General features: G+C 42.7%; 1 protein-coding gene across 1 annotated transcript in view; it reads left to right on the forward strand.

The window, feature by feature from the left end:
* The first annotated feature begins 6,844 nt into the window (after positions 1-6,844).
* cltca (clathrin, heavy chain a (Hc)) overlaps positions 6,845-24,516 on the forward strand; it is a 35,028-nt gene continuing 17,356 nt past the window's right edge. The window contains exons 1-6 of the mRNA XM_083664909.1: positions 6,845-7,109; positions 17,759-17,966; positions 21,139-21,407; positions 21,618-21,779; positions 21,893-22,006; positions 22,550-22,723. Of these exons, the coding sequence (XP_083521035.1) occupies positions 7,068-7,109; positions 17,759-17,966; positions 21,139-21,407; positions 21,618-21,779; positions 21,893-22,006; positions 22,550-22,723 (969 nt within the window). The 5' untranslated portion in view covers positions 6,845-7,067. The remainder of the gene's footprint in view (positions 7,110-17,758; positions 17,967-21,138; positions 21,408-21,617; positions 21,780-21,892; positions 22,007-22,549; positions 22,724-24,516) is intronic.

A 24,516-nucleotide genomic window follows, 5' to 3' on the forward strand; every position in this document is an offset into this window, starting at 1 on the left:
CTTATTTCAATGTCTTCACTCAATCGGAGATTCTTATGAAAGTACAGTAATAGTTTGTTACTTAGATGTACCATATGCCTTGAAAATGGAAAACTGTAGCTGTCTACTAGTAGCTACAGTAGCTAGCTAGCTCAGACCCTAGACCTAACGTTAGGCCTATCATCAGTTAGCTAACCATTTCTAGCTAGCAATTAACTAATTACTGCTTTAGTAAATAACCATAGCCACGTCCACAAACAAAGATTGTTGAAATGAAGAACATAATTGAATGACATTATTGGTTTCCGGTTTACCTGTCGTTGTTTGAAATGACACAGCTAGCTAGACTGCATCAAAACTCTGTGGAGTGATAAAGCGCCTCACACCGCCAGACAGACAGACAGCTGATCTCCACGCGCCAATTATGCCCGCGCTCTCTCTCCCAGAGCGAGAGACTATACGCGTCACTGTAGGCTACGCTCCATCATCATCGTTAGTATCTAGACGACATACAATATATCACTTTAAAGTTGTGTGTGTGTGTGTGTGTGTGTGTGTGTGTGTGTGTGTGTGTGTGTGTGTGTGTGTGTGTGTGTGTGTGTGTGTGTGTGTGTGTGTGGAGGGGGGGGGGGGGACCTTGTCCCCACCAAGGTAGATGTTAAGTGGGACAACCCTACCCTAACCCATAACTCCTTACCCTTATGCTAACCATAACCTTAGCTATAATAACCCTAACCTAACCATAAACTTAACCCTTCCCTAACAGTTTTACATTTCAACTTCAATGGTGTGATGTAAGAGTCAGACCATCCCAAGCATCCCACTTGGCATTAACTGACCCACCAAGCCATTACTGGGGTTAGGGCTACGGTTTAGGGTTAGGGTTATGACTAAGGTTAGGATTAGGGTTAGAGCTAGGTTTAGGGTTAATTCTAGGGAGCAGCTAAGGGATCACTTCAGTCTGAGCCTGCCTAGCCGATGACATTAGAGATGTTGGATAATTGGTCCAACTTCTTCTGAGTCAGAAGAATCAGGTGGATGAATAGAATGAATAGCCTACATTTCACACAAGAATGTCTGTGTTGCATGTTTTTTTATTCGGAAGGCGCAAAGAGCATCTACAATAACATTGATATGTCCTCTCAGTAAATTAGTAACTTTCCCTTAGCTCCTGACCAAAGGGTGCATTCTTTTGCATATTGCATATACCAATGGGAATCATAAGCGAAGGAGAGAGACTGTGTCAAAGTAGATTAGACATGTTTCATTTGTTGTGCAATGTAGGCCTATGTCATTCAGAACAGATTATGTTTGACCTGTCTCCAATCACAATTACTTGGCTGCCAGTGAAGGGTGCTTACAAAATGTGGTGGTTGATAATCAGCCAATAGGATTGAGTGCTTTGCCAAACAAGTGGTTCTTTTGTTTTGGAGGGATCACTGTATTCAATATATTTCATTCTGTTTTCTTTCTGAGGTGCACAGTGCAAGGTTTCTGGATCACAATATATTTAATATTCGATAAAGTATTATCAACTTTTGAGTTCAATATAATACTCATGTTCATTATAGCTTCAAAACTATAGTCCTGCATATAGTTGAGCACATGACAGAAGTGACACCGTCAGTCTCACATGGTCACAGTCAGGTGAACTCAAAGAACCTGAGCCCAGGTGAGATAGTTTGAGATTACTATTATCTCACAAGCTATGCAATTATCATATTAGAAGGAGGTTATTTATTTATACCATACCAAGGTGGGGTTTAGTGTTTAAACAGGCAAAATGCCAGTTCAGATCACTAGTGCACATGATTTATTCACACTAAATTAATTGCCTGAGAGAGAGAGAGAGAGAGACAGAGAGAGAAAGAGAGAGAGAGAGAGAGAGAGAGAGAGAGAGAACAGAACAGAACAGACTAGTGTGTGTGTGTGTGTGTGTGTGTGCGTGCGTGTGTGTGCGCGTGCAAGTGCGTGTGTGGGGGGGGAGGGGGGGGCATGAACCATAGAGCCTCTATGTGGGACTTCTCACTGGGCAAGCCTGGACTCCCGGCACTGGATCCTAGTGTCAGTTCACTCCATTCTTTATCACTGGAGGAATCCGTTAGCTTGTTAATCTAGCCACAGGAGGACACTGAGCTCACATCTGCTACTAGAGCCTTGCCAAAGAAACTGGTAATGGCTACAAATCCCTGTGTAGTACAGACAAATCGTTTTTTTAATTCTTTTTTTTTTAAATTTATTTATTCTTGTTTTCATACACACTTTCCCAACACATACATAGAATCAATGGCCGGAATGAAAGCGGTGGCTCTGAGTCTCCTCACTTTATTCATGGTGATGAAGTAGACTGCAAATGGAAGAGGAGGCATGGTCATGTGCATGGAGTTGTAGATATAGGAAATGACAAGGGTCAGGGCTGAGCTACCAGTGCTTCTCTTCATTAGCTTTGAGCCTGAGGGTAATAACAGACTCAGTGTGACTGTGTCATACCCAGAGAGAGTCCGAAGGCCACTCTTTTATGACACACATGGCCTCTCTGTGAGTGACTGTCTCGTGTTTCCAGGGTCCCTGCATCCATGGCAACGACGATTTGAATAGTCTTCTCAGGGAGCCTCATTACACTGCACCTCTTTCCCACCTCCCACAGCAATAATTGGTCTCTCAGAGAACTGATCAATTTTCAGTCTTTGAGTACAAAATCAATGACTCATCACTGGCAGTTCTCCAAAAGGGTGTTGCTTGGTGTGTAAGCATCAGTCAGCGTCAGTGTCATAATCACATTTGTGGGTGTGTGGGACAGTTGTTTGTTTTGCTGTATATGTAAGGCAAATACAGTACTCTATCTAAGCCACCCTGATGAACTGTGAGATGTGAACAACCATCCTTGCACTGCTGCTACTGTAGGTACAACCTTACAGGTACAATACTAGTGTCAGCATTTTCATTTCATTCCCAGACAATTTTATTAGGAGGAGTAAAGAATTAGCTTGTGGTCATGCATCGGAAGTATTCACTCGACCTGTATCACATAACCTGTACCAGTTTCCTGACATTTTATACCTTTTTAAATACCTTTTTAAAGTTTAAATACCTCACACATTCCTACAGAGCCTGAGGACTACATTCTGTTTGTCAGTTGTCTTGTTTAATTTTATTCTGTTTTAATTTGCACAAAAATTATCTATGAGCAAGTTGTACAGTATGTGTATTTTGTATTTCATTCATGACCATTTCAAACCTCAACTCAGTGTTTGCTGTCAATCCCAACAGTCAATTGTTTGTTATCCACTGTGATTAGTTCCTTGCTAATTGACTCAGGTGACTAGATGTAGCTAATAACCCAAGCCAAGTGTTAAGTTCATCATAATGAGTCAATGTCTGAATTTGCACAAAGATTAATAGTCATTTTTACCTCTGTGAGATGATGTTCAGTTTTATTGCTCCTTTGTACAATAAATCTAGTATTTCTACGTAGTTTTGTTCTCAGTGTGTTTTTAAAGCAAATAAGTGATGCAAATGTGAAATAATACAAGCTTCCATTTGCCAGACGCTTTCAAATTTTGTGCTTTACATACTGTATTTTATTTTCTCCCATATCATTTGTGCAGGATATAAGGTTCACTATAAGGCTCCTATAGCTAATACAGATTAAGACCAGTTCATAAATCCTGAGTTATCTCAGACTATCTACAACCACACCAGTGAACCCTGGTATATTTTAGGAACAAACTAATATAATAATAAAAATAATGACAATAATAAGACGTCTGTGTGTTTGTGTGTGGAGGTAGAAAAGGGCCATATACTATAGTTACTGTGCAGCAAATAAAAATCCCATCACAAGGAGTATGGAAATATATGTTTACAACCAAAAGAATAACCTGCAATTATTGTATCACATATCTTCCATGAGTTATAAGATTTCGATTTCGAAATTACATGCTGTACTAATGTACAATTCAAAGAGCATGCACAATGGATCACTCGATATTTCTAATTTCCACAGCTTGACTTTTATTACGTTTATTTTATAAAAAAAAATGTGAATGGTTTATAAGGTTTATTGAGTCAAGGGGACTGCTTATGTATGCACTGTATCACAACATGGAGAGTCATGTTGATTATTCATAAAGACTTGAAGCCACTCTCCTTATGAAAACCATATGGACTGGAGGGAGAGAAATTTTGCAGTTGTACTGACACTAGATTATACAGTAGTGGGTGTATTAAGACTTCAGTCATTCATGGCAAAAAACATTGTTATAATTTCCCTGATTTGCAATAACTTCATGTTATGTGGCCTTGTAGCTGAAGTCAGAAAACAGCCCCGGGTGCTCTCTCACAGCTGCCTGTTATTGGGAGGGACTTGTTAATTCACAAGGCTTGTTCCATGAAAACATGGCTGAGAGCCTGCGTCAGCCAGTGATTCTCCAGATGTGTTGGACCAGGATTGCTCCAGACACTTTGCAGAGAGTCTTCAGGCTTGGAACACAGACTCAGACACACCTCTCATTCTCTTTAGAGTCCAATCAGGTGACAGACAGCAAGAACTCTTTGCCAGACACATCTACAGTTAACTGGACAGTTACTTCAAGGCTTATGCTGTAATACTGGAGAATACACACAATATTATTGCCTTTTTATACTATCTTGTATAGGAACCAACAACCAAGGTGGTCATTTACCGCCAGGATTCTGGGTTCAGCAGAGTAACAGCTACAGGGAAGAAGCTGTTCCTGAGCCTGCTGGTGTGGGAACGGAGACTCCTGTACCACCTCCCGCATGGGAGGAGGACAAACAGTCCGTGGCTGGGGTGAGAGGTGTCCCTACTGATGCCTCGCGCCCTCTGCAGACACCGCCTGCGCTGGAGGACCTCGATGACAGGGAGTTGAGCACCAGTGATGTACTGGGCGGTTTTCACCACCCGTTGCAGGGCCTTCCGGTCGGAGACAGAGCAGCTGCCATACCACACTGTGATGCAGTTTGTCGGAATGCTCTCGATGATGCACCGATAGAAGTTGACCATATGGGCTTTCTTCAGTCTCCTCAGGAAGTATAGATGCTGCTGTGCCTTTTTGACCAGGGTGGAGGAGTTGAGGGTCCAAGAGAGGTCCTTGGAGATGTGGACACCCAGGAACTTGAAGCTCGAGACACACTCCACCTACATCCCATTGATGTAGATGGGGGTGTGTCTGCAGCCCCCAGCTTTCCTGTCATCCACAATGAGCTCCTTGGTCTCCTTGGTGTTGAGGGCCAGGTTGTTGTTGGCATACCACTCCTCCCTGTAGGCCAACTCATCATTGTTACTGATCAGGCCTACCACTGTCCCAGGTGGCGGAGGGGAATGGCTTTGTAAGCCTCAGCAATGTTTGTACATGACCTAGAGTGTTGTCTCATCTAATGGGGCAGGAGACATGTTGGTGGAATTTTGGGAGTATAGTTTTCAGGTTGGAGTGGTTGAAATCCCCTCCAACAATAAAGGCTCCATCCGGGTGTGCAGTTTGTTGTTTGCTAATAGCAGCATGGAGTTCTTTCATTGCTAGCTTAGCATTAGCATCCAGAGGGATATAGGCTGCAGTAGGGGATGTTTATACTGCAAACTGATGAATTTACTCTTTAACTCTGCCCACCTCATTCCTTAGAATCATTGGAGAAGTGCTGTCTCAGCTACTGCATCTTCTTGATGAAATTGCATCACTGCTAAAAGGTCAGCTTCAAGTTCTGGAGAAAGCTTTCCCAACTCATTCTTAGATTGTGCAATGATGCTAAACCCAGCCACCACGCAGATGTTGGCCATGTAAAAGAGGAAATGATCATTTGGAAGTTTGACAGTACAGTCTTTTAAAAATTGATTGGTAGAAGAAAATCTTAAAAGAGGATGTCAGAGAAGAAGCCACATTTGAACCCTAGAGGCTTCCATTCCCACTGCAGTGAAAAAGTCCAGTGCAGCACAGACTTCAATGAAGATGGTAAAAAAAATCAGCGATTTAAATCTGCTGTAGACGGAATTCTTACAAAGCACTGCGATCGGTGGAAAAATAAGCAAATCCAGTGATTTGAAAAGTCAAGTCAGATAAAGCTGTATGCACAATACCCTGATTATTACTTGGGATAATAAGAGCTCTGAGAAATTGTTAAATTGATTGAGAGCAAATGAGGGGCCACAGTCTTTATGAATTAGGGGGCACAGTCTTTATGATCGGAATACACATGCACCCACCAACCATTGTGCACGGGCGCGCGCGCGCGCGCGCACACACACACACACACACACACACACTTTATGTCAACACTTAGTATCAACACTTTTATTCATTCTCAAAACACTAGGCTCGGACAAAAGATGAATATTCAAGCATGTTTGTTTCAAGAATGTTTCAAGCCTTCATAAAAGAGGTGAGAATAGTTTGAAGAGATATCTCTAAAACGAACATGACATCAACCAGATAAATCGGTGCAGTATTCAAGGAGGCAAATTCAAGAAGCAGCTTTTCATTGTAAAGGCATATCGACTACACCCCTGTCACCGGTGCGGAACCAGAGTAGCAAGTCGGAACTGACGTTAATTCACGAGGACGAATGATGTGGCAAAAATCAGAGGGCGAATCGCAAAGAAATAGTACCAATGCACCGTTATCTCCTACATTGCATTATCCCTTTATCCTGCAATATTTTCCCTAATTTGAATGTAAATTAAACGTTTTCAGTTCCATATGTCCCACATAAAATTTAAATCATACTCAAAAATGACACTTTTTGAATCATGAATATGTGTATTCGTCCGCCTCACTGAAATGCACTCACACAGCCATTTCCGGATTGTTCCTCTCCTGAGCAGCCTCCACCGCCATTGCAGGTCCAGGGAGTTCAGTGCAGCGGCAGCCGTCTGTCATTAGGGGAAGCGCGCAAGTAAACAGCAAAAGGAGAATAAAATCACCATCAAACTGACAACACATTTAATACAAGATTTCGAGTCTATCCATTTGGACTTTAAGCAAGCCGTTCCCTGGCTGTCCGGCTAGGATCTGAGAGAAGAAGCCGTAGTTTGTTAGCAGTAGGAGATTTAGGAGGAGAGCAGAGGAACCGCCATGGCTCAGATCCTGCCTATCCGCTTTCAGGAGCACCTGCAGGTAGCTATTAAATGAATGGTGATGTTGGTGTAAATTCATAATTTTTAAATTTGTATTTATTTATTGTTTATTGGGACTTGGATATAACCAGTGTGGAAGAAAGCAGCATGACTGATCTTTGAATGAAATTGACCTCTCAACAGAAGGCTAGCTCGTTAGCTTATCATCATGACATCTCGGCTAGGTGGGAACTGGGAAGACGCTGGCGATGGATGACGTTAGCTAGCTATACTAGCTAGGTAGTTACCTATCACCCTGGGGGTGTAATGAATGGCGAGATTACTGATAACATATTATTTGCAAGTAAGCCAGTTGATATGTGAGCAGCCGTTTTTCTACCTAGCGTTAGAGTTAGCTATTTCTTCAGACTAGCTAGTTAGCTAGCTTGCTAAGGAAATATCTGAATGGCAATGTAGCTAGCTAGTCAGGCTCAAACCATACCGTTGGCAGGTTGGTGTTGGGTAGTTTTTAGCTTTTCAATAATATATATTTTTTGCGTTCTAGCTAGTTGAACACACAGCTAGCTAGTCTAGCCCAGAGGCAACTATCAACTGACGTTAGTTTTTTCCTCGGCTCACACACCTGACCTAGCTAGCTAGCCTAGCTACGTAGTAGTATGAACTGAGATCAATTTCCTTACAGCTGGCTTTTTGGCCAATCCTCCATTTAAACCTGTTCGTCTCATATTGCCTCAGTAGTTTTTAATGGCCAGCTACCTCACTCAGTTGTTGCTCGCTACGTTACTATAGCTACAAAACGCCTAAGCTTGACACCCAGTCATTAAGTACCAATATCCGCATTATTGAGTCAGTTATTTGCGAAATTGTATTACTCAAGAGAATAGCTCACGTTTGTCTGTCCGTCCGCCAGTAGCTGACAAGCATTACACCAACTTTCATCCATGCTTATTGGTTAAATGGGCTGACTTGCCTCACTGTATCATGCCTTCCTTGTGGCAATGACTGGGTAATACCGTTCATAATACAAGCTGTAATACTTAGTTTACACTTATTTAGCATGAGAGCATGTTATCAGCTGGTGCAATTGGCTATAGACATGTGTTGCTGATTTAAGATGACGTGCATTTCCTGAATGCGTTAGATTGTCCATATCAGCTGGTGGTTGAATTATGATAACTATTCTGTTATTAATGGAATAATATTGACTGTCGGGGATGTCTCAAATAAACCCTGAAAGAGTAACAAAAATGAATGAAACCAATGAGAAATCCTCTTCCTTTATTCTACCTGAATGGGAGTGTGTCATTTTGAATAAATGACCACACCTTACATGGTGACTATTGAACTCACAGTAGGTCAGGTTGAGGAAGTGGAAACCATTTATGCTCCTCCAGCGTGGATTCTGTCAAGACTGCTGGCTTGCAAGATCTCTTTGAGCTAATGAATAAATCATAGTGTCTTTGGTGTTTTTTATGCAGCCTCAGAATGAGACATGTGATCTGCCTACATCTTGGCTGTAAGAAAACCATTTGTTTGTTGAACATGGTTAGTTTGTTTATATCCGAGCATAATGGTGCATTTGTTGTTTAAATAGCAGAGTTTACACACAAAGCCTTTTCAGTAGAAGCAAGGTTGGATTAGTCAGAGTAATCAGGCCTGATACTATAGACAAGGCACGCTGCTGGTGAGGCTACTTTTAAGTTTTGATATTTTTTGCCTCCATTTGAATCACTTTTTTTGCATCTGTGATGTTACTACTTGATGCTATCATTTAACTCTAGTTTCTTTTCTCATGGATATTGTGTTATCTGATCTGTCAGATCTGAGCGAAATCATTACTTCTCTGTAAAAGGGTTGGCTAGATTATTCTCAGGATTACGGCTAAACACATTGGAGAGGTGAAGAGATGAAACACGCTAAAGAGCATACTCCTGTTCTCTTTGATTTGATTTGTCACTGTGTGTGTGTGTGTGTGTGTTGTGTTGTGCAGAGCAGATGGGAACAGTGACGTTAACACAAATGAGCCCTGCAGTGTCCTGTTCACAATACCAACTCAGCTTTTACTGCTGCTGAACCCACAGCACTCCATGTTATTATTACCTGTGCTGTTGGTGAAGCTTTATTTGATTAGCCAAGTTCATCTAAATGTAGAGTTTTTATTTTAAGTCAAGTTTGAGGTGGACATGTCTATGTAAAGACCTTTTGTCTGTGGAATTATAGGTCTAGTGCACAGTTTGTGAAGAGAATGTTTGATGCCCCTAGCAGGTCCCTAATTGCAGGAGGGGGAGTTCAGAGATTGAGGAAAGTGGTAGTGGTAGATATTGTGCCGGCTATTCTGTGCATTACAATTGAGGTGGCACTGTAATTTTTATCTGCAGGGAGGCGTTTTTGCACCAGTGCCAACATTTTTCTCACACATCTCTAGTGAGACATAGGGCCTAGCAGACCTCTGAATTATAGATCTTTACTGAAATTACCAATGACCGTGAGGATGGATGGACAGAGAAAGTAGGCTATTCTTATTGAGGAACATGGGGATCTCAACATGCAACAGTTTTTAATTAATTGCTAGAGAATGCACAGTTAAAAATGCCTTCACATTTTGTTCTTCTGTGGACTACAACAGCTGTAGCAGTTGTACACAAGTTCACTGTGATACGAATTGGGGAGGTTGTAACTGAAGTATACTCTCTGATTTCAGTGTTATTGAAATGTCAAGGTCATTTTGTGTGACTAATAAATACCCCGGGGAGTCCATCTATTATCACTAATGCACGACCTGCATATGCTATTTCATGCATGTTTGACAGTATGTATGACAGGAGCAGATCATGTTTGACAGTATGTATGACAGGAGCAGATCATGTTTGACAGTATGTATGACAGGAGCAGATCATGTTTGACAGTATGTATGACAGGAGCAGATCATGCAGAATATTGCCCACACATTGTCCTTCAAATGGAACTCTTCAAGGTGGGCTATAATCGTGTATATAGAAGGGCAAGGGTTCTCTCCACAGTGTAGGTCACACATTGACATGTCAGGGACCTGCGGTATGCAATACGCTATCTATCAGCCTCTCAGGTTAATATCCACATCCCCTCTTAAGTTTCTTAATAAATATTGCTGCTGTCAGCTGTACATAGCAGTATAAGACATCACAGGCGATCCCAGGAAACAGCAGGAACTTCACCTAGCTGATTGGTGGGATGGGTCACATGATCTGAGTGAGTCACTCCTAACGTCAGCAGCCCCTGCTCAGTATCTGCTGTGGTGACGTCATCATGCTCCAGTGGGCAGGTGAAGGATGATTTCACACTCAGCGGTGTATAGCACAGAGACCAAACAAAACCCTCACGTCCATGACTTCTGCAGATGGTCCAGATATAGGCCTGTTTGTTCAGCCAGCACAGTCTGCTTTGGTACACATGATTTCACCCCGATTGAACCCATAGGAGGCCCCCCCCATCGGCCCCCCATGTTGAACTTCAACATGTCTGCAGTGGAACTGTTTTCCTCCCACTAGTCATATACATAAAAGCTTCCCCCCGATTTTATTTGCTCTCCCTCAGTGTCCTCACTCTTTCTGGGCTACTTGCATAGCTAGCATTTTTATATATCATCCATTTATACAGCTGTGTATTTACTAAGCCCTGCTATAGAACTTGACTTTGTGACTCAGAGATACAAGGGCAGAGTTTGAGCTACAAGGGCAGAGCTTGTTAAGGCCTTATTATCTCACTCTCACACTCACTCACTCACTCCCACACATACATTCACACTCTCTTTCCTGGGAGTGGGACCTAGTGTCTTGAATATAACGGGTGTTGGATTCTATTCAGTCAGTGACGACATTGCCTGCCCTGTGTTGACAAAGGCCTCCCTTGCAAATAGTATTTTGTAACAAAGTAGGGTGTGACGAGTCAAGGTTCTGTACGTGCCAAGTCTTTGTTATGTTGAGAGAGGGGATCTGGATTTGTCAATACACTTGTGTATTGTATTTGGAATGATATCTTGGATTAGATGACTCTTGTTATTAAAGGGATGTTCCACTTTACAACATATAGTTGTCTAACACAACTATTCAAAGTAGTTCACCACCCCAGACAGTTTTTTACATTCATTTATGGTATATTTAGATAAACATTTCTGTTGAATCAATATTGACACTAATCGGTCCATTGGGTTCCCTTGGGAACACAATGCTATCAAAGAGAAAACAAAACGTACCTTTTGGATTGGAACTTCTCGCAATAAAATGTGGTTCAAAAGTGGGTTTATAAATAACGTATCAAAAAAAGTAAAATGGATTAGTGTGTTTAAGATATCTTTATGGAATGAATGGGCTTCAATGGCCAACGCAAGCTGACCAAAACCTGTATCTAAAGGTCTGAAGGAGTGAGATAAGCACAGTCACCTTCCGCCAGTAGTTTTTTATCAAATCAAAGTGCAAAACGACTACAAGATGTAAATAGAGTGGAGCATAGCTTTAAGGCTCGCTGGCTGGATTTATTGGAATCATTATGTCCTTATGACAAGAAGAACTGGTCTCTTGGGAGCAGCTGTGTCAAGCATCTGTTTGTTAGTCCATTGTAGCTCTATTTTTTGCTCACATGAAGTAGGCCTAGCACTTCTATGATATTAGTGGGCCTGCCTGCATTTTGTAGAACACAACTAAAAATCTCACCACACTTGACTGCATGCAGTTTGAAGAGTGTAGCCAGTTTAGATGCCCTTGTCAAGGTCACTTCAGTTATATCTCCTAGGGAAGGTTTACATGGCTGTGCTCAGCTGGCTACTGCTTTGAAGTCTTTATGTAACTTAGCACAGCAATAACACTTGCAGTTGGCATTGTAATTGAAGAATGGACATTTTACCCTGCAAATAAACTTGTTAAAGGTGTTAAAAACCTTGGAGAGACTTTTATTGCAACATGCTCTTTAAATGTCACCTTAAAAGGATTGTGTTCTGAACTTGGAACTCTCACCTGGTAACCTGCTGATATCCCGTGACTTGCTTGTGAGGATATGGATTTGCTGAACACTTGACATTCCTCAGCACCACTCAGACGTACAATAAAGCATGCATTTAAAAGGAAAAGCCACTACACAGAAACCAACCCTCAGCAGAACTGAGCTGGATGGAGACGCACAAATGTGTGCATTCCTCCTCTTCCCCTTCCCCTAATACCCATCTGGGCACCCCTCTTCCTCACCCCTTGGCTGGTCACATGTCACCTGCAGTCACATGGTCACCGTGGAGACAGCGCCAGCCTGTTGTTTCAGCCCGTGAGACAATGGGTCCCGGTTTCCTGTTGTGGAGGGACTGTAGCAGAGCCCTGCAAGCCTCAGCACATTGTACATCCTTCCCTGCCCTTCCTTGAACTTTCCCTGTGCAGGACGCAGAGAAGGCTATTTTGTGCTGAGCAAGGTGCCATGTTCCCTGAAAGGAAAAGCAAGCGGGTTAAACCAGCAGGGGCCTACCTTGGGTTATGAGAAGGAGTAACAACGCTGTCCATCCCTGACCTGAGGTTAAGTAGTAACATAAGCTTTGATAGCTAGCGAGACTGCAGTGGCATGTTGACTTGGATTCTCACCATCAGGCATCATATACAATATTTGGTTCCTTACCCTGAAATGAGTCTATGGACTAACTAACAGCTAATTGTTAGCATATATATATATTTTTTTTTAATTATTATTATTATTATTTTTTTACCCAATGCAAGCTATCAAAGCTTATGTAAGTTGACATGTTGGAAATGTCAGGCACAAATCATCTCAAATTCTCTGAGTCATTTACTTGATTTAAATGACTGAGATTATTTGAGCATGACATTTCAAATGTGCCAATTTGGGGTCCATTGACTTGCGTTGGGGTTTGGTTAAAAATGTTAACAATTAGCTGGTAGTTACTGTGCCCAGATAAACAGAACCAAAGTGTGGATTGAAGTCTGTGCTTGTCCATCATCTCCTTTCAGGGTAAGGAACCAAATGTTAGATTTTGTAATTTGGGTGAACTAACCCTTTAAGCTCACTGATTCCGGGTGAGAGGACAGCAGCTGGAGTAAATGCCGCTGTAGTCCTGCTTGTAGGGGGGAAGAGAGGAAATAGACTGTGTATGGATGCTGTGCTGATGTTTAGCCACGCTCCACAGTGAGTTACTACATCGCTAGTGAGGCTGTAGTGGGTTTCCTCTGACACAGCCACTCCAGTGCATCTGGAGCAGGGAGCTGCTCAGCTCAGGCATCGCCACGACAGAGCTGTGCTTGAGTGTGTGCATGCGTCAGTCACTCAGATTTCCTGTCTGTTATATAACAGAGGAGTATGTGGGACTCGCTCTACTGTACATGCCATTTAAGATCTAGTTCTGTTTTTTCTTGTGACAATGACAGAGGGAGACAGGAAGAAATGGTTTGTAAAGGTAGTGATCGTAATGGGTGGTGAGGGGTCTGAAGATGACTCGCAGTGTCCTTGTAGCAGTCAGCTCTCACGGCACGTGCTGAGTCGGCTGGAATGTGCCAACAAGTAAACCAACACCATTCAGAACGACATTGCCTCATGACTAAATGAGTAGATTTCCAGTGATGTTGAATTAACGGTGATGTTTTGATGTTACGGTGCTGGTTTGACCTGTTTTTACCCAAATTCCTGGGTAGTGATGTCAATGATATGTTCGTACTAGCTTACACTAATGTTAGCTTAGCCATGGAAAATCTGTACACATTTTGGTCGAGTCCAACATCTGTTTGTCTTAACAGAATGATTTTGGTCCAGTGTCAGTAACACATTCATTGTGTGTGGCGTCCAAATGTGGGCCTGCACTTTCCTGCTTTATGACCATTTTCATCTTGAATGAAAGGCTTTTCTCCATCCCCCAGAATAGAGCCAACAGATGGAGGAGGGAGGGAGAGCATGTAAATCTGTCTAGACCGTTGTGTAATGACTGATGGGAGGATAACCCTCTTCTCTCTATGAAGGAGATCTGTCCAGCACAATCAATCTGACATATGACTCCTAACTCTTTGGCACAGATTCAGAGAGAGAGACTCGAAACAACAGGCGTTTTCTTTACATCAGCAATTTCTAAGAAATATTGATGCCATGTAGGCTACATTCACTTCAGTCTTCACAGAGTTTTGTTTCACACTATTGTTGAGATCGAGGAGAACTTTCGGGATTTTGTCTGACAAGGCATGCCAACTTAGCATTGCACAAATACCATAGCGTTGTTACCACAAACCTCAGAGCGAACAATCGGTGTAAAAAACAAAACAATTCATAGTGCTGCCATCGTCAATCTGTTTTGAAGAATGGCCTGAAGTTGTAGTACATGTTCTGGCTTTGGATAAGGCCAAGGTTATCTCTGGGGAAATAGTAGTTTTTTTGTGTCTGAGTGTGTTAATGTAACCAACAGTGGCCAGCTTAGATATCACTTGATACTGAGGGATGAGTCATATTGACCCTGGGCTGAAGCTGCCGCAGAGCTCAATTGTCTAGTGTATATATACTTATTTGGGTCATAATAATAGACGGTATGAGAATACTTGTAATACTACTAATGAGTGTTGAAATAGACTCGGCTTTACATGAGTGAAATAATGTGGTTGGGGTTGTGGAGGGTGTGTCTCCCCATTGATAAAAGGTGCTCCTGGTTTCGTTGAGCGCTTCCTGGAAATATGGTTTGTGTTAGCTGATTAGAGCTCTGCCAGGGGCGAGTCATCGACAGTGGAGACACTAAGACTGAGAAAAGGAGCCATGTACAGTATTGTGTTCTGTGTCTTTCCCATGCTATATAACAGGGATGTCAAACTTGTTTTGGTCATGGGACCAAATGAAACCTCATGCGTAAATAATTATAATAATGTAAATGATTAATTTGTTAGTAGAACTAAATGAATATCCACTGCTGTGCGCACCAGCGCCTCATATTATTATATGATTTGCATAAGTCACCCGTGGGCCCCTGTTATATAAGATCTGTCAGTAAAAACTAGCAACCAGGTAAATAATGACACGGTTGTTTTGTTGAGTAGGCTACATTTGTTTTGTTGAGTAGGAATCCAAACGTGTAGGCCTAATCTTTGAGAGGAAAAATTGTAGCTGCATTACTTTGCATTTGTTGAGTAATAAAGATTTATTTAAAACATTCAACTTGATTGCAACTGTGTGAACCATGGGGGTTCTGCCAAACAGCTGTGTACAGTTCTGTATTGAGCTGCGTACACACGATGTAGCCGTTTAGTCTCGAGACTCCACTGAGGTTGTCATCGCTCGTGGGTGTTTCTACTACACTATTTGTAGTGTTCAGAAAGTTTTAACAGGCCCTTAGACTAGCTGTGTTTGGTCCCTTAGACTAGCTGTGTTTGGTCCCTTAGACTAGCTGTGTTTGGTCCCTTAGACTAGCTGTGTTTGGTCCCTTAGACTAGGTGTGTTTGGTCCCTTAGACTAGGTGTGTTTGGTCCCTTAGACTAGGTGTGTTTGGTCCCTTAGACTAGGTGTGTTTGGTCCCTTAGACTAGGTGTGTTTGGTCCCTTAGACTAGCTGTGTTTGGTCCCTTAGACTAGATGTGTTTGGTCCCTTAGACTAGGTGTGTTTGGTCCCTTAGACTAGCTGTGTTTGGTCCCTTAGACTAGATGTGTTTGGTCCCTTAGACTAGCTGTGTTTGGTCCCTTAGACTAGCTGTGTTTGGTCCCTTAGACTAGCTGTGTTTGGTCCCTTAGACTAGGTGTGTTTGGTCCCTTAGACTAGGTGTGTTTGGTCCCTTAGACTAGGTGTGTTTGGTCCCTTAGACTAGCTGTGTTTGGTCCCTTAGACTAGCTGTGTTTGGTCCCTTAGACTAGGTGTGTTTGGTCCCTTAGACTAGATGTGTTTGGTCCCTTAGACTAGGTGTGTTTGGTCCCTTAGACTAGGTGTGTTTGGTCCCTTAGACTAGGTGTGTTTGGTCCCTTAGACTAGGTGTGTTTGGTCCCTTAGACTAGATGTGTTTGGTCCCTTAGACTAGGTGTGTTTGGTCCCTTAGACTAGGTGTGTTTGGTCCCTTAGACTAGGTGTGTTTGGTCCCTTAGACTAGGTGTGTTTGGTCCCTTAGACTAGGTGTGTTTGGTCCCTTAGACTAGCTGTGTTTGGTCCCTTAGACTAGCTGTGTTTGGTCCCTTAGACTACATGTGTTTGGTCCCTTAGACTACATGTGTTTGGTCCCTTAGACTACATGTGTTTGGTCCCTTAGACTAGATGTGTTTGGTCCCTTAGACTAGATGTGTTTGGTCCCACTCATTGTGGGTAACATTTGTTGTGTCCATGCCACGACGTGGTAAAATTTAGCTAGCTAGCATTCTGCCACCTTTCTACCAAAACAGTAGGAACCAAAGTATGCAGTGGAACTAATGTATGGGCTGTATCTTCTCAGTAATATGCCTGACTCTACGCATGCTGTTCCCCTCCTGTTTTCCAAGTCGATTCCACTGCCATTAGTGTCCAGTATGTGATATGAAAGCAAGCTTGGTTTTGGCTACATTTTCATGGCTGAGCAGAATAGATGGATGCTTCTCCCTCAAGTCCCTAGAAGCTCTATAGGATATTGAGGTGTCTCCCGTCATCAACGAGCTTAGACAACTGCCCGCAGGTTGCACACTAGTACACAGAAAATCCAGCCCTTCACATGAGCTTGATCAGTCATTTGTGAGTCCTCAGAAACTCGGGGTCACCTAATGTTACCATGACCCTACTCAGTGATAGATAAAGCACTGTATGCCACGCTACCCACAGGCTGTAGACTGCAGGTAGTGCTGCGTAAGGGTTTGTGTGATGCCTGATTCTAGGTGCTGTGCCAGCCCTGGCAGAGAGGATGGCAGTGGTCCCCCCGTGGCCCACAGGGCTTTGTTTTTGTATGGATTAACCCCTTGTGTGCCCCTCATGTGGGCAGGCTGTTTGTCATGTTGTGTTTACTACGAGTTAATCTTCCTGTCACAACCAGTTTTGGTTTAAAGGCTTAGGGGTATCCCCTGTCTTAGGGGTATCCCCTGTATCTTTGGTGGTCCTATTTTGAAGTGAGCGAAACGTGAGTCAAGTTATGCATGGTCATTACACATATTTAGAACTTTAAGAAACAAAAAATACTGTCCAATACGATCTAACATTTTAAAAATACTGTGATATGATATTTAGTCAATATCGCCCTGCCCTACTCAATGTCCTCACCAGTCACAGCACTCCACACCCCTTAAGGGAGCAGAGCCGAGCTGATGTTAAACCCCTGACATAACAGTTGTTGTTCAGCCGTGTCTATTCATCCCATGGGCTGCTGCAGATACACCGAATGCTAAACCTGCATTTGGTTAACCCAACCACTGTTTAATTGCACTCAATAGAAGAATGAAGCCCTTTGACAAACATCTCAGACTTGTTGCATCTCTCAAAATCTCTCCTTTTCCACTGTATCTTGTTAGAATGACTCCACCAGGCAAGTCTTTCAGGTGATATTGCACTTATTGACAGCAGAGTCGACTGAAACTGTTGCTGATTCCTAGAATAGCTGTCAGAGATAATACTATGGCACAGAGAGCATGACCTTATTGGTATTGATTGGCTTAATTAGTGCCCTTGAAGTGTTCATTACAGCTGGTTATAGTCTACTTTCAGATCATTCAAAGCTGCATGTCTTTTCTCCAACTCTCCCTGCTTGGTTAGCTCCAAAATTTAGGGATCAATCCGGCCAACATTGGATTCAGCACCCTGACGATGGAGTCGGATAAGTTCATCTGTATCCGGGAGAAGGTGGGTGAGCAGGCGCAGGTGGTGATCATCGACATGGCTGACCCCAACACACCCATACGCCGGCCCATCTCCGCTGACAGCGCCATCATGAACCCCGCCAGCAAAGTCATTGCACTTAAAGGTACGACATAGCTTTGTGTGGACGCACTTATTTAACATTCAGTAGGAATTATCGTACATCTCTTACACTTACCTTGTTGGACGTCTTTATTGATGTTATAAAACCCTTATGGGGCTTCATTATTCAGTTTTTACATGTTTGTGTAATGTAAAGTTTTTGTCAACATCGTCCATTCTGTGTTTAGATGTACATTTTATAAAGATTCTCATCTGTTTATGTCCACATACGTACAGCTATTTCTATTTTATTTTGTAAAGTAGTTTTATTGGTCAAAGCGTACCTATTTTGCCAGACATTTGTCGTGACTTATGACCAGCAGTAGTGTAATTTGATACTTTTGACCAGCAGCCATAATTGCTTTGTCTGTTTTTGTTTTGTTTCTCTGTTTTGTTCGTTCTTTTTTGTTTCTTTACTGCTTTCTTATGTGTATGCAGACGGTGAGTTAAAATTTCAGTACACTGAGTTGTGGAAGTTTAAATCCTGTTTTCAAATCTGTATTCAAACTGCAAAAAGCCATATGACCATGTTCAGTTTTAATAAGAGCACATTAGCCTCCCTAGAAAAAAACACCTCTTCCTTCATATGTGACACATGCAAATAAATGCGTCATCACCATTTTATCATTCAGTGTAAGATGGACTTTATTTTGGCACATGAGTGTCAGGACATTTTAAAGGCGATCTTCTTATAATTTAGGTTAGGCCTATTTGAGTTTTCCAATAGCTTCAATCCTGACAGTCATTTATCCTACATTTGTTGCACCATACTTTTTACATCATCTACGCTGTAGCTACTTTTATTTTTGGTTAACTTGAAAACTATTTGGCGTATCTAAACAGGATTCAACTTTCACAACCTTATAGCTTGAATGTTGGCATTACATCATTTTTTTTTCTTAGATGTACAAGTGATTTAGTACCTGTTTGGGTTTGGAAATATTGTGGGTAAATTATGATTTCAGTTTAATTTTGTTCACACACATTTGTGTTGCTTGCCATTTGGATTCCTTCCCCAAATTCCTGTTGTAATGTTGCGTGAACCCATGAGTACAGATAGGGTTCTCAACCCATGAGTACAGATAGGGTTCTCAACCCATGAGTACAGATAGGGTTCTCAACCTTCGTCAGGAGAGGTGTGCAGTTTGATCTTATCTTAGGATAGGCCTCTCATCCTAGAACCCAGAGTATGCCATAATTAGATCATTTGCTAGAAATTGATCCTCTTTTGTTCTTTATGAAGCTATGTAGATTTTCATTATAGCTACTGTAGCAGGAGATCCTCCTCCTGTCAGAAGCACAGAATTTGGATGATGATTTTTAAACTGCCTGTACTCTGATGGCAACTCTTCTCATATTGATTTGATTACACATGTCTGGTGGGACATACTCCTCAGAGGCTTGGCCAAAGCAAGTGTGTATAGTGCAGGCGAAGAGGTTATGAATAGTGCCCTTTGAAGAGTTCCTACTACCCTGTCCAAGGCTGAAAATCAGATTAGCCATCGTATTGATTGGTTGTTAAAGTAAAAGACCGTTTGATTGGTTTAGGCCAGCAGATTTGATAAGAGTCCTCCCTGTGGGTCGAACACTGCCCCCCTCCCTTCCACCACTATCCTAATATGATTTTCAGGTCCAAACAGCTTGAGTAAACATCTGGTATGAAATGTAATTCCTTGGATTTCCAGATAGACCTCATCCCTGTGACAGTGCTCTCCATGTCCCTAGCTGTCTCTCTGTGACCCTGTGTTTTCCCCCACCAGTTTTTTCAACCAGTGATCTATCCATTTCAACTAGTAGTTGAAGGCCAATTTCTAGTGTCTCATATTATATTATTCATGTTAGATAGTTGAGCATTACAATTTGTTAGTCTTTTACTAGTGAGTAGATAATACGATAATATAATAATAATTTTGCGTGCAATTTAGTTTTGGAGGCTACCCCTGACAAACATGTGACACAAAGATGAGCAGAAAAAAGGGCTTCTATGACTGAAGACCTTTCTACCTAGTTAGACATTAGAATCCGCATTGATGGTAAAACACTCTGCTAAATACTGTAATGCTCTTTATCACTGCAGAATAGAACTGAGATTATTGTGCATTCGTATTCGTAATGACTTTTGACCTCATTTGGAGTATCATTTACTTTGGTCCAAGTAATATAGTCCCAAATTACACGTTGCAAAACTGTGTGGTGGGAAATGCAGGGCCGTGGCCATAGCCTAGTACCTTCTCTTCTTCCCTAATCTGCATTCAGTCAGTGTTCACCCTCTCTCCTAACTGCCCTGCTGAGTCTATCATGTGATGGTTTTATTGTCATGTGAACCTGGGGGATGGGCACAGAATATACACCCTCACATCTCAAATTGCTTGATCTGGTCCAATCAAAATTCACTGTTATCTCACTTTAAATTGGGCTGTAGATGTTATAATTGGTGCACAGCAAACCACATCCTGTTATGTTATGGAAACTGATTACAAAGCAAAATCATTTTGCAGCTTTTGGAAATGCATTGCTCACTGATTTTTCAACCTTTCAAACTGCTTTCAATATGGTAAACAAACAGGGTATACATTTGCTTCTTAATAAGGCTTTAGCTCACCAATTTAATTTGATTCACCAAAACTAATAAAACAAAATACAGGTGAGTGTTTAACTTTTTTTCTAACCCTTCAGTCATTGATATATTAACATAACATAAAAACACATGTTACATGTACAAGTGGCCAACCTTAATCGATATTCAAAACTTAATTTTGTTTTGGTCCCCACACTGTGCAAGATATGTTCCCTCTCACACGAATACTGTACATAGGTATTAGGCCTAGTGCTCCCCTTCTGTATGTTTTACCTGGATGCAGATATTTAAGATTTTAGTGGTTGTTTGTAAACATTTGCTTTTCCTTTCTTTGCTTAATCTCTATATGACGGCTGTTCAGTAAGTCATGGTGTCCTTGCCTGATGCTCTCTGAGCCATGACTACCAACATTTCGAGCTTGACTCTCGGTATTCAAGTGGAATTTGGTATTTACTTTACCTTTCCCTCAGTCTGACGTGTATGTGTGTTTGTGGCTCTCTATGATTCTGCCCTGTGTCTGAGAGTGAGTGTGTGTTGACTTTGCTCTCGGTATGCAGCTATAACGAATTCTCCTATGTGGGCTCCTCTCTCTCCACAGCCGCCAAAACCCTTCAGATCTTTAACATTGAGATGAAGAGCAAGATGAAGGCCCACACCATGACGGACGACGTCACCTTTTGGAAGTGGATCTCCCTCAACACAGTGGCACTTGTGACCGACAACGCTGTCTACCATTGGAGCATGGAGGGGGACTCCCAGCCAATCAAAGTCTTCGACCGGCACTCCAGCCTGGCAGGCTGTCAAATCATCAACTACCGCACTGACGCCAAGCAGAAGTGGCTGCTGCTCATCGGGATCTCTGCACAGGTTACTGTCTAGTACCACAAAGCATACACAAACAGAATACTGCCATGAAAGTGATTATTCCTACAGTACACAAGCGTATACACGTGCACACAGACAAGCACACCTCAGTTTTTGTGTTAAAACCGTCAGACTCTGGCTTCGGTGGAGAACTAGCTACATACTATTTGCTATTTTAACATATACTGTATGCCTGTTGTTTTCACAATGCAGCAAAACCGTGTGGTGGGGGCCATGCAACTGTACTCCGTGGACAGGAAGGTGTCCCAGCCCATTGAGGGCCACGCTGCAGGCTTTGCCCAGTTCAAAATGGAGGGCAATGCAGAGGAGTCCACCCTCTTCTGCTTTGCTGTGAGGGGCCAGGCTGGAGGAAAGGTAGGACAGGGCAGAGGGGACATTGTGGTTGGAGGAGGCAATATTCCTTTTATCTTCAAAATAAGCATATAACAAATGACATTGTTCATAAAAGATGATTCTCTCCATTGTAGTTACACATCATTGAGGTGGGGACCCCACCGACAGGGAACCAGCCATTTCCAAAGAAAGCAGTGGACGTGTTCTTCCCTCCTGAGGCCCAGAATGACTTCCCTGTGGCAATGCAGGTATGGAGTGTGTCATTCTGTTAGCCACTGTTAGCAAAGGACACACTGACCTTGTGGCTCTGCACATAGTGCAGGAAGGGGTTCTAGATTAGCTCAGGAATGGTGTAGTACAGAAGTATTAGTACAGCGATTGACTTGATTGTTTGACTCAATTTGTGTCCTTACAGCGCTACAGAACTACATTTTGTTATTTAACACTGCCAGGGTTCTCCCTGAGAATTTTTGAACAGCGCAGTGCTGTATTGCATTACCAAAACTCGACTCTTGTTTATTCATGTGAAAATGCGCCAAAAATACAGTGAAAACGCTGAATTTACTGAGGAACATCATAACGCTTTCACTTTCATTTTTAACAACGATGTCGTTGGTGATCAAAGATAGTAACTATGTCGTTACTAAATCTATAGTTTAATTTGCCTTGTAATGTATACATAAGGCCGCTGCCTACTTCAGTGTGGTGCAGCAACACTCTTACGTTCTTTGGAGAGAACCCTGACTGCACACATTTAAGCTTCTTTAACATGTTTCCTCCTCTCCTTTCAGATAAGCTCCAAGCAGGATGTTGTGTTCCTCATCACCAAATATGGCTACATCCACTTGTATGACCTGGAGACAGGCACGTGTATCTATATGAACAGGATCAGCGGGGAGACCATTTTTGTGACGGCCCCCCACGAGGCCACAGCGGGCATCATCGGGGTCAACAGGAAAGGACAGGTACTAATACCACCACCTCTCTTTCTCCCCACAGTCTGGAAAAGAAACACAAGCAATTGAAATGGAAGTATGGCCTGTGATTCCTCTACTAAATTCATGAGTTGTAAAGCATACACTGATACATTCATCTACACAATGTAGTTGAAACCCTAGCGTTGTATTGATGGCCTCCACTGTAACCCAGTCCAGTCTGGTGCTCTACTATCACCCTGCTATGCTTACCGCTGGTTCAATACAGCTGTGCTTTACAGTCTCTCTGGGGTAACTGGAGCAGGAGAGGAGACTGGGGCTGAATACACCACCAGCTGATTACCCAAGTGGCCCCTCATCTAACACCCCCATATCTGAGACCCATAACACAGTCACTGCCACGTCCCCTCTTTAATATGCAGTCATATAGGTAAAGATAGATGTCAGCAGCGAAACGTCAACTCTACAAATGTTGTGGCCAACTTGACAAACAACCCCCTCGTCTGTGGTCCTCACTGAGCTCTGTCTTAACAACAGCCGTTATAAATAATCAAAGGTGTCGGGTTCCACAGGTGAACTGGACACAGAGAGAGGGCCACACTCCACACTGAGGCATTCTAGCAGGATAACAGGATCCATCTAGCTGATGAATAATGTTCCAGTGGGACCACAGACGCTATGAATAATTGAGTGGAGGATGGAAAGGCGATCTGAGACAAGTATCAGACCTGCCATGCTGCGGCATCACACAGCACAGAGACTAAGGTTGCTCTCTGTAGGGATAATAGGCGACTGTCTGGCCCAGCCACAGCCTCCACTTGAAATAGTTAATCCTCTCCTGTTATAACATTATTTGATAGCTGAATGTGTCTCTTTTGGCTGCAGATGTGCAGTAGCTATCTGTATAATGAATTTAATCAGCTTCCTTTCATTTGACCAGTCTTGTGTAACATTTAATATTTGAATAGTTGGAGTTGACACAAAATGCCTCAGAAAGGGTAATAAGGATGGTTGTTAGCTAGGTAGATAACCACAGTATTTCTACATCAGTCAGTGAGTCCTATGCAGGGAGCTGTTGGCCAAAACTGTGAAGCTGCAGATGGCCTCCTCTCCTAGTGTGTGTCAGGAAGAGGGGAAGAGCCAGGGTCCAGGATGCTATGTCTGCAATCTGCATCCAGGCTCAGGCTGACCTTGAGATGGAGAAATCCCTGCAAAAAGCAGCAGCACAAAGCTGCCCCGCAGTAATGAGAGAGAGAGAGAGAGAGAGAGACCACTACTCGACCACACGTGATGTTCAGTGGGAGGCACCGCCTGGCACTCCAATCCTCTTACTGCTGACTGGCTGTGAGGGGGAGGTTCCCTTGACCAATCAGATCCAGTCACATCCCCCCCTTGTCATCCGCGTCACAGGGCTCTATGACGTCAGTCCTGCAGTCTTACTATTGTGTGTATCTGTGTGTGAGTGAGAGATTCAGGGCCAGAGTCACACCCGATCCGACGTCTCGTCTGTCATGATGATCAGTGTCTTCTGTCTGTTTGGAGCCGAGCTGGCAGGGTTGTTGTTTTCCTGGACCTTCGACCACTTTAATTAATTGATATTGACGCAGATGTGAAATGTTTGACTAGCCTTTTGGGATATTATAGCAGCTCCTCTTATGAAATAAAAATGACTTGTGGAGTTTATATTTAGATTATATAGATTATATGGTGACTTCCTATCCTTTTCACCTTGTCAGAGAAAGTTTTTGTGATGTGGGGGGGGGGGGGGGGTCATGTCAGACCTCACCCTAGGCTTCACTCAGAGCTCATCCCCTGCCACTCTG

The sequence above is a fragment of the Argentina silus genome (genome assembly GCF_951799395.1).
Source record: "Argentina silus genome assembly, chromosome: 2".
NCBI classification, from domain to species: Eukaryota; Metazoa; Chordata; class Actinopteri; order Argentiniformes; family Argentinidae; genus Argentina; species Argentina silus.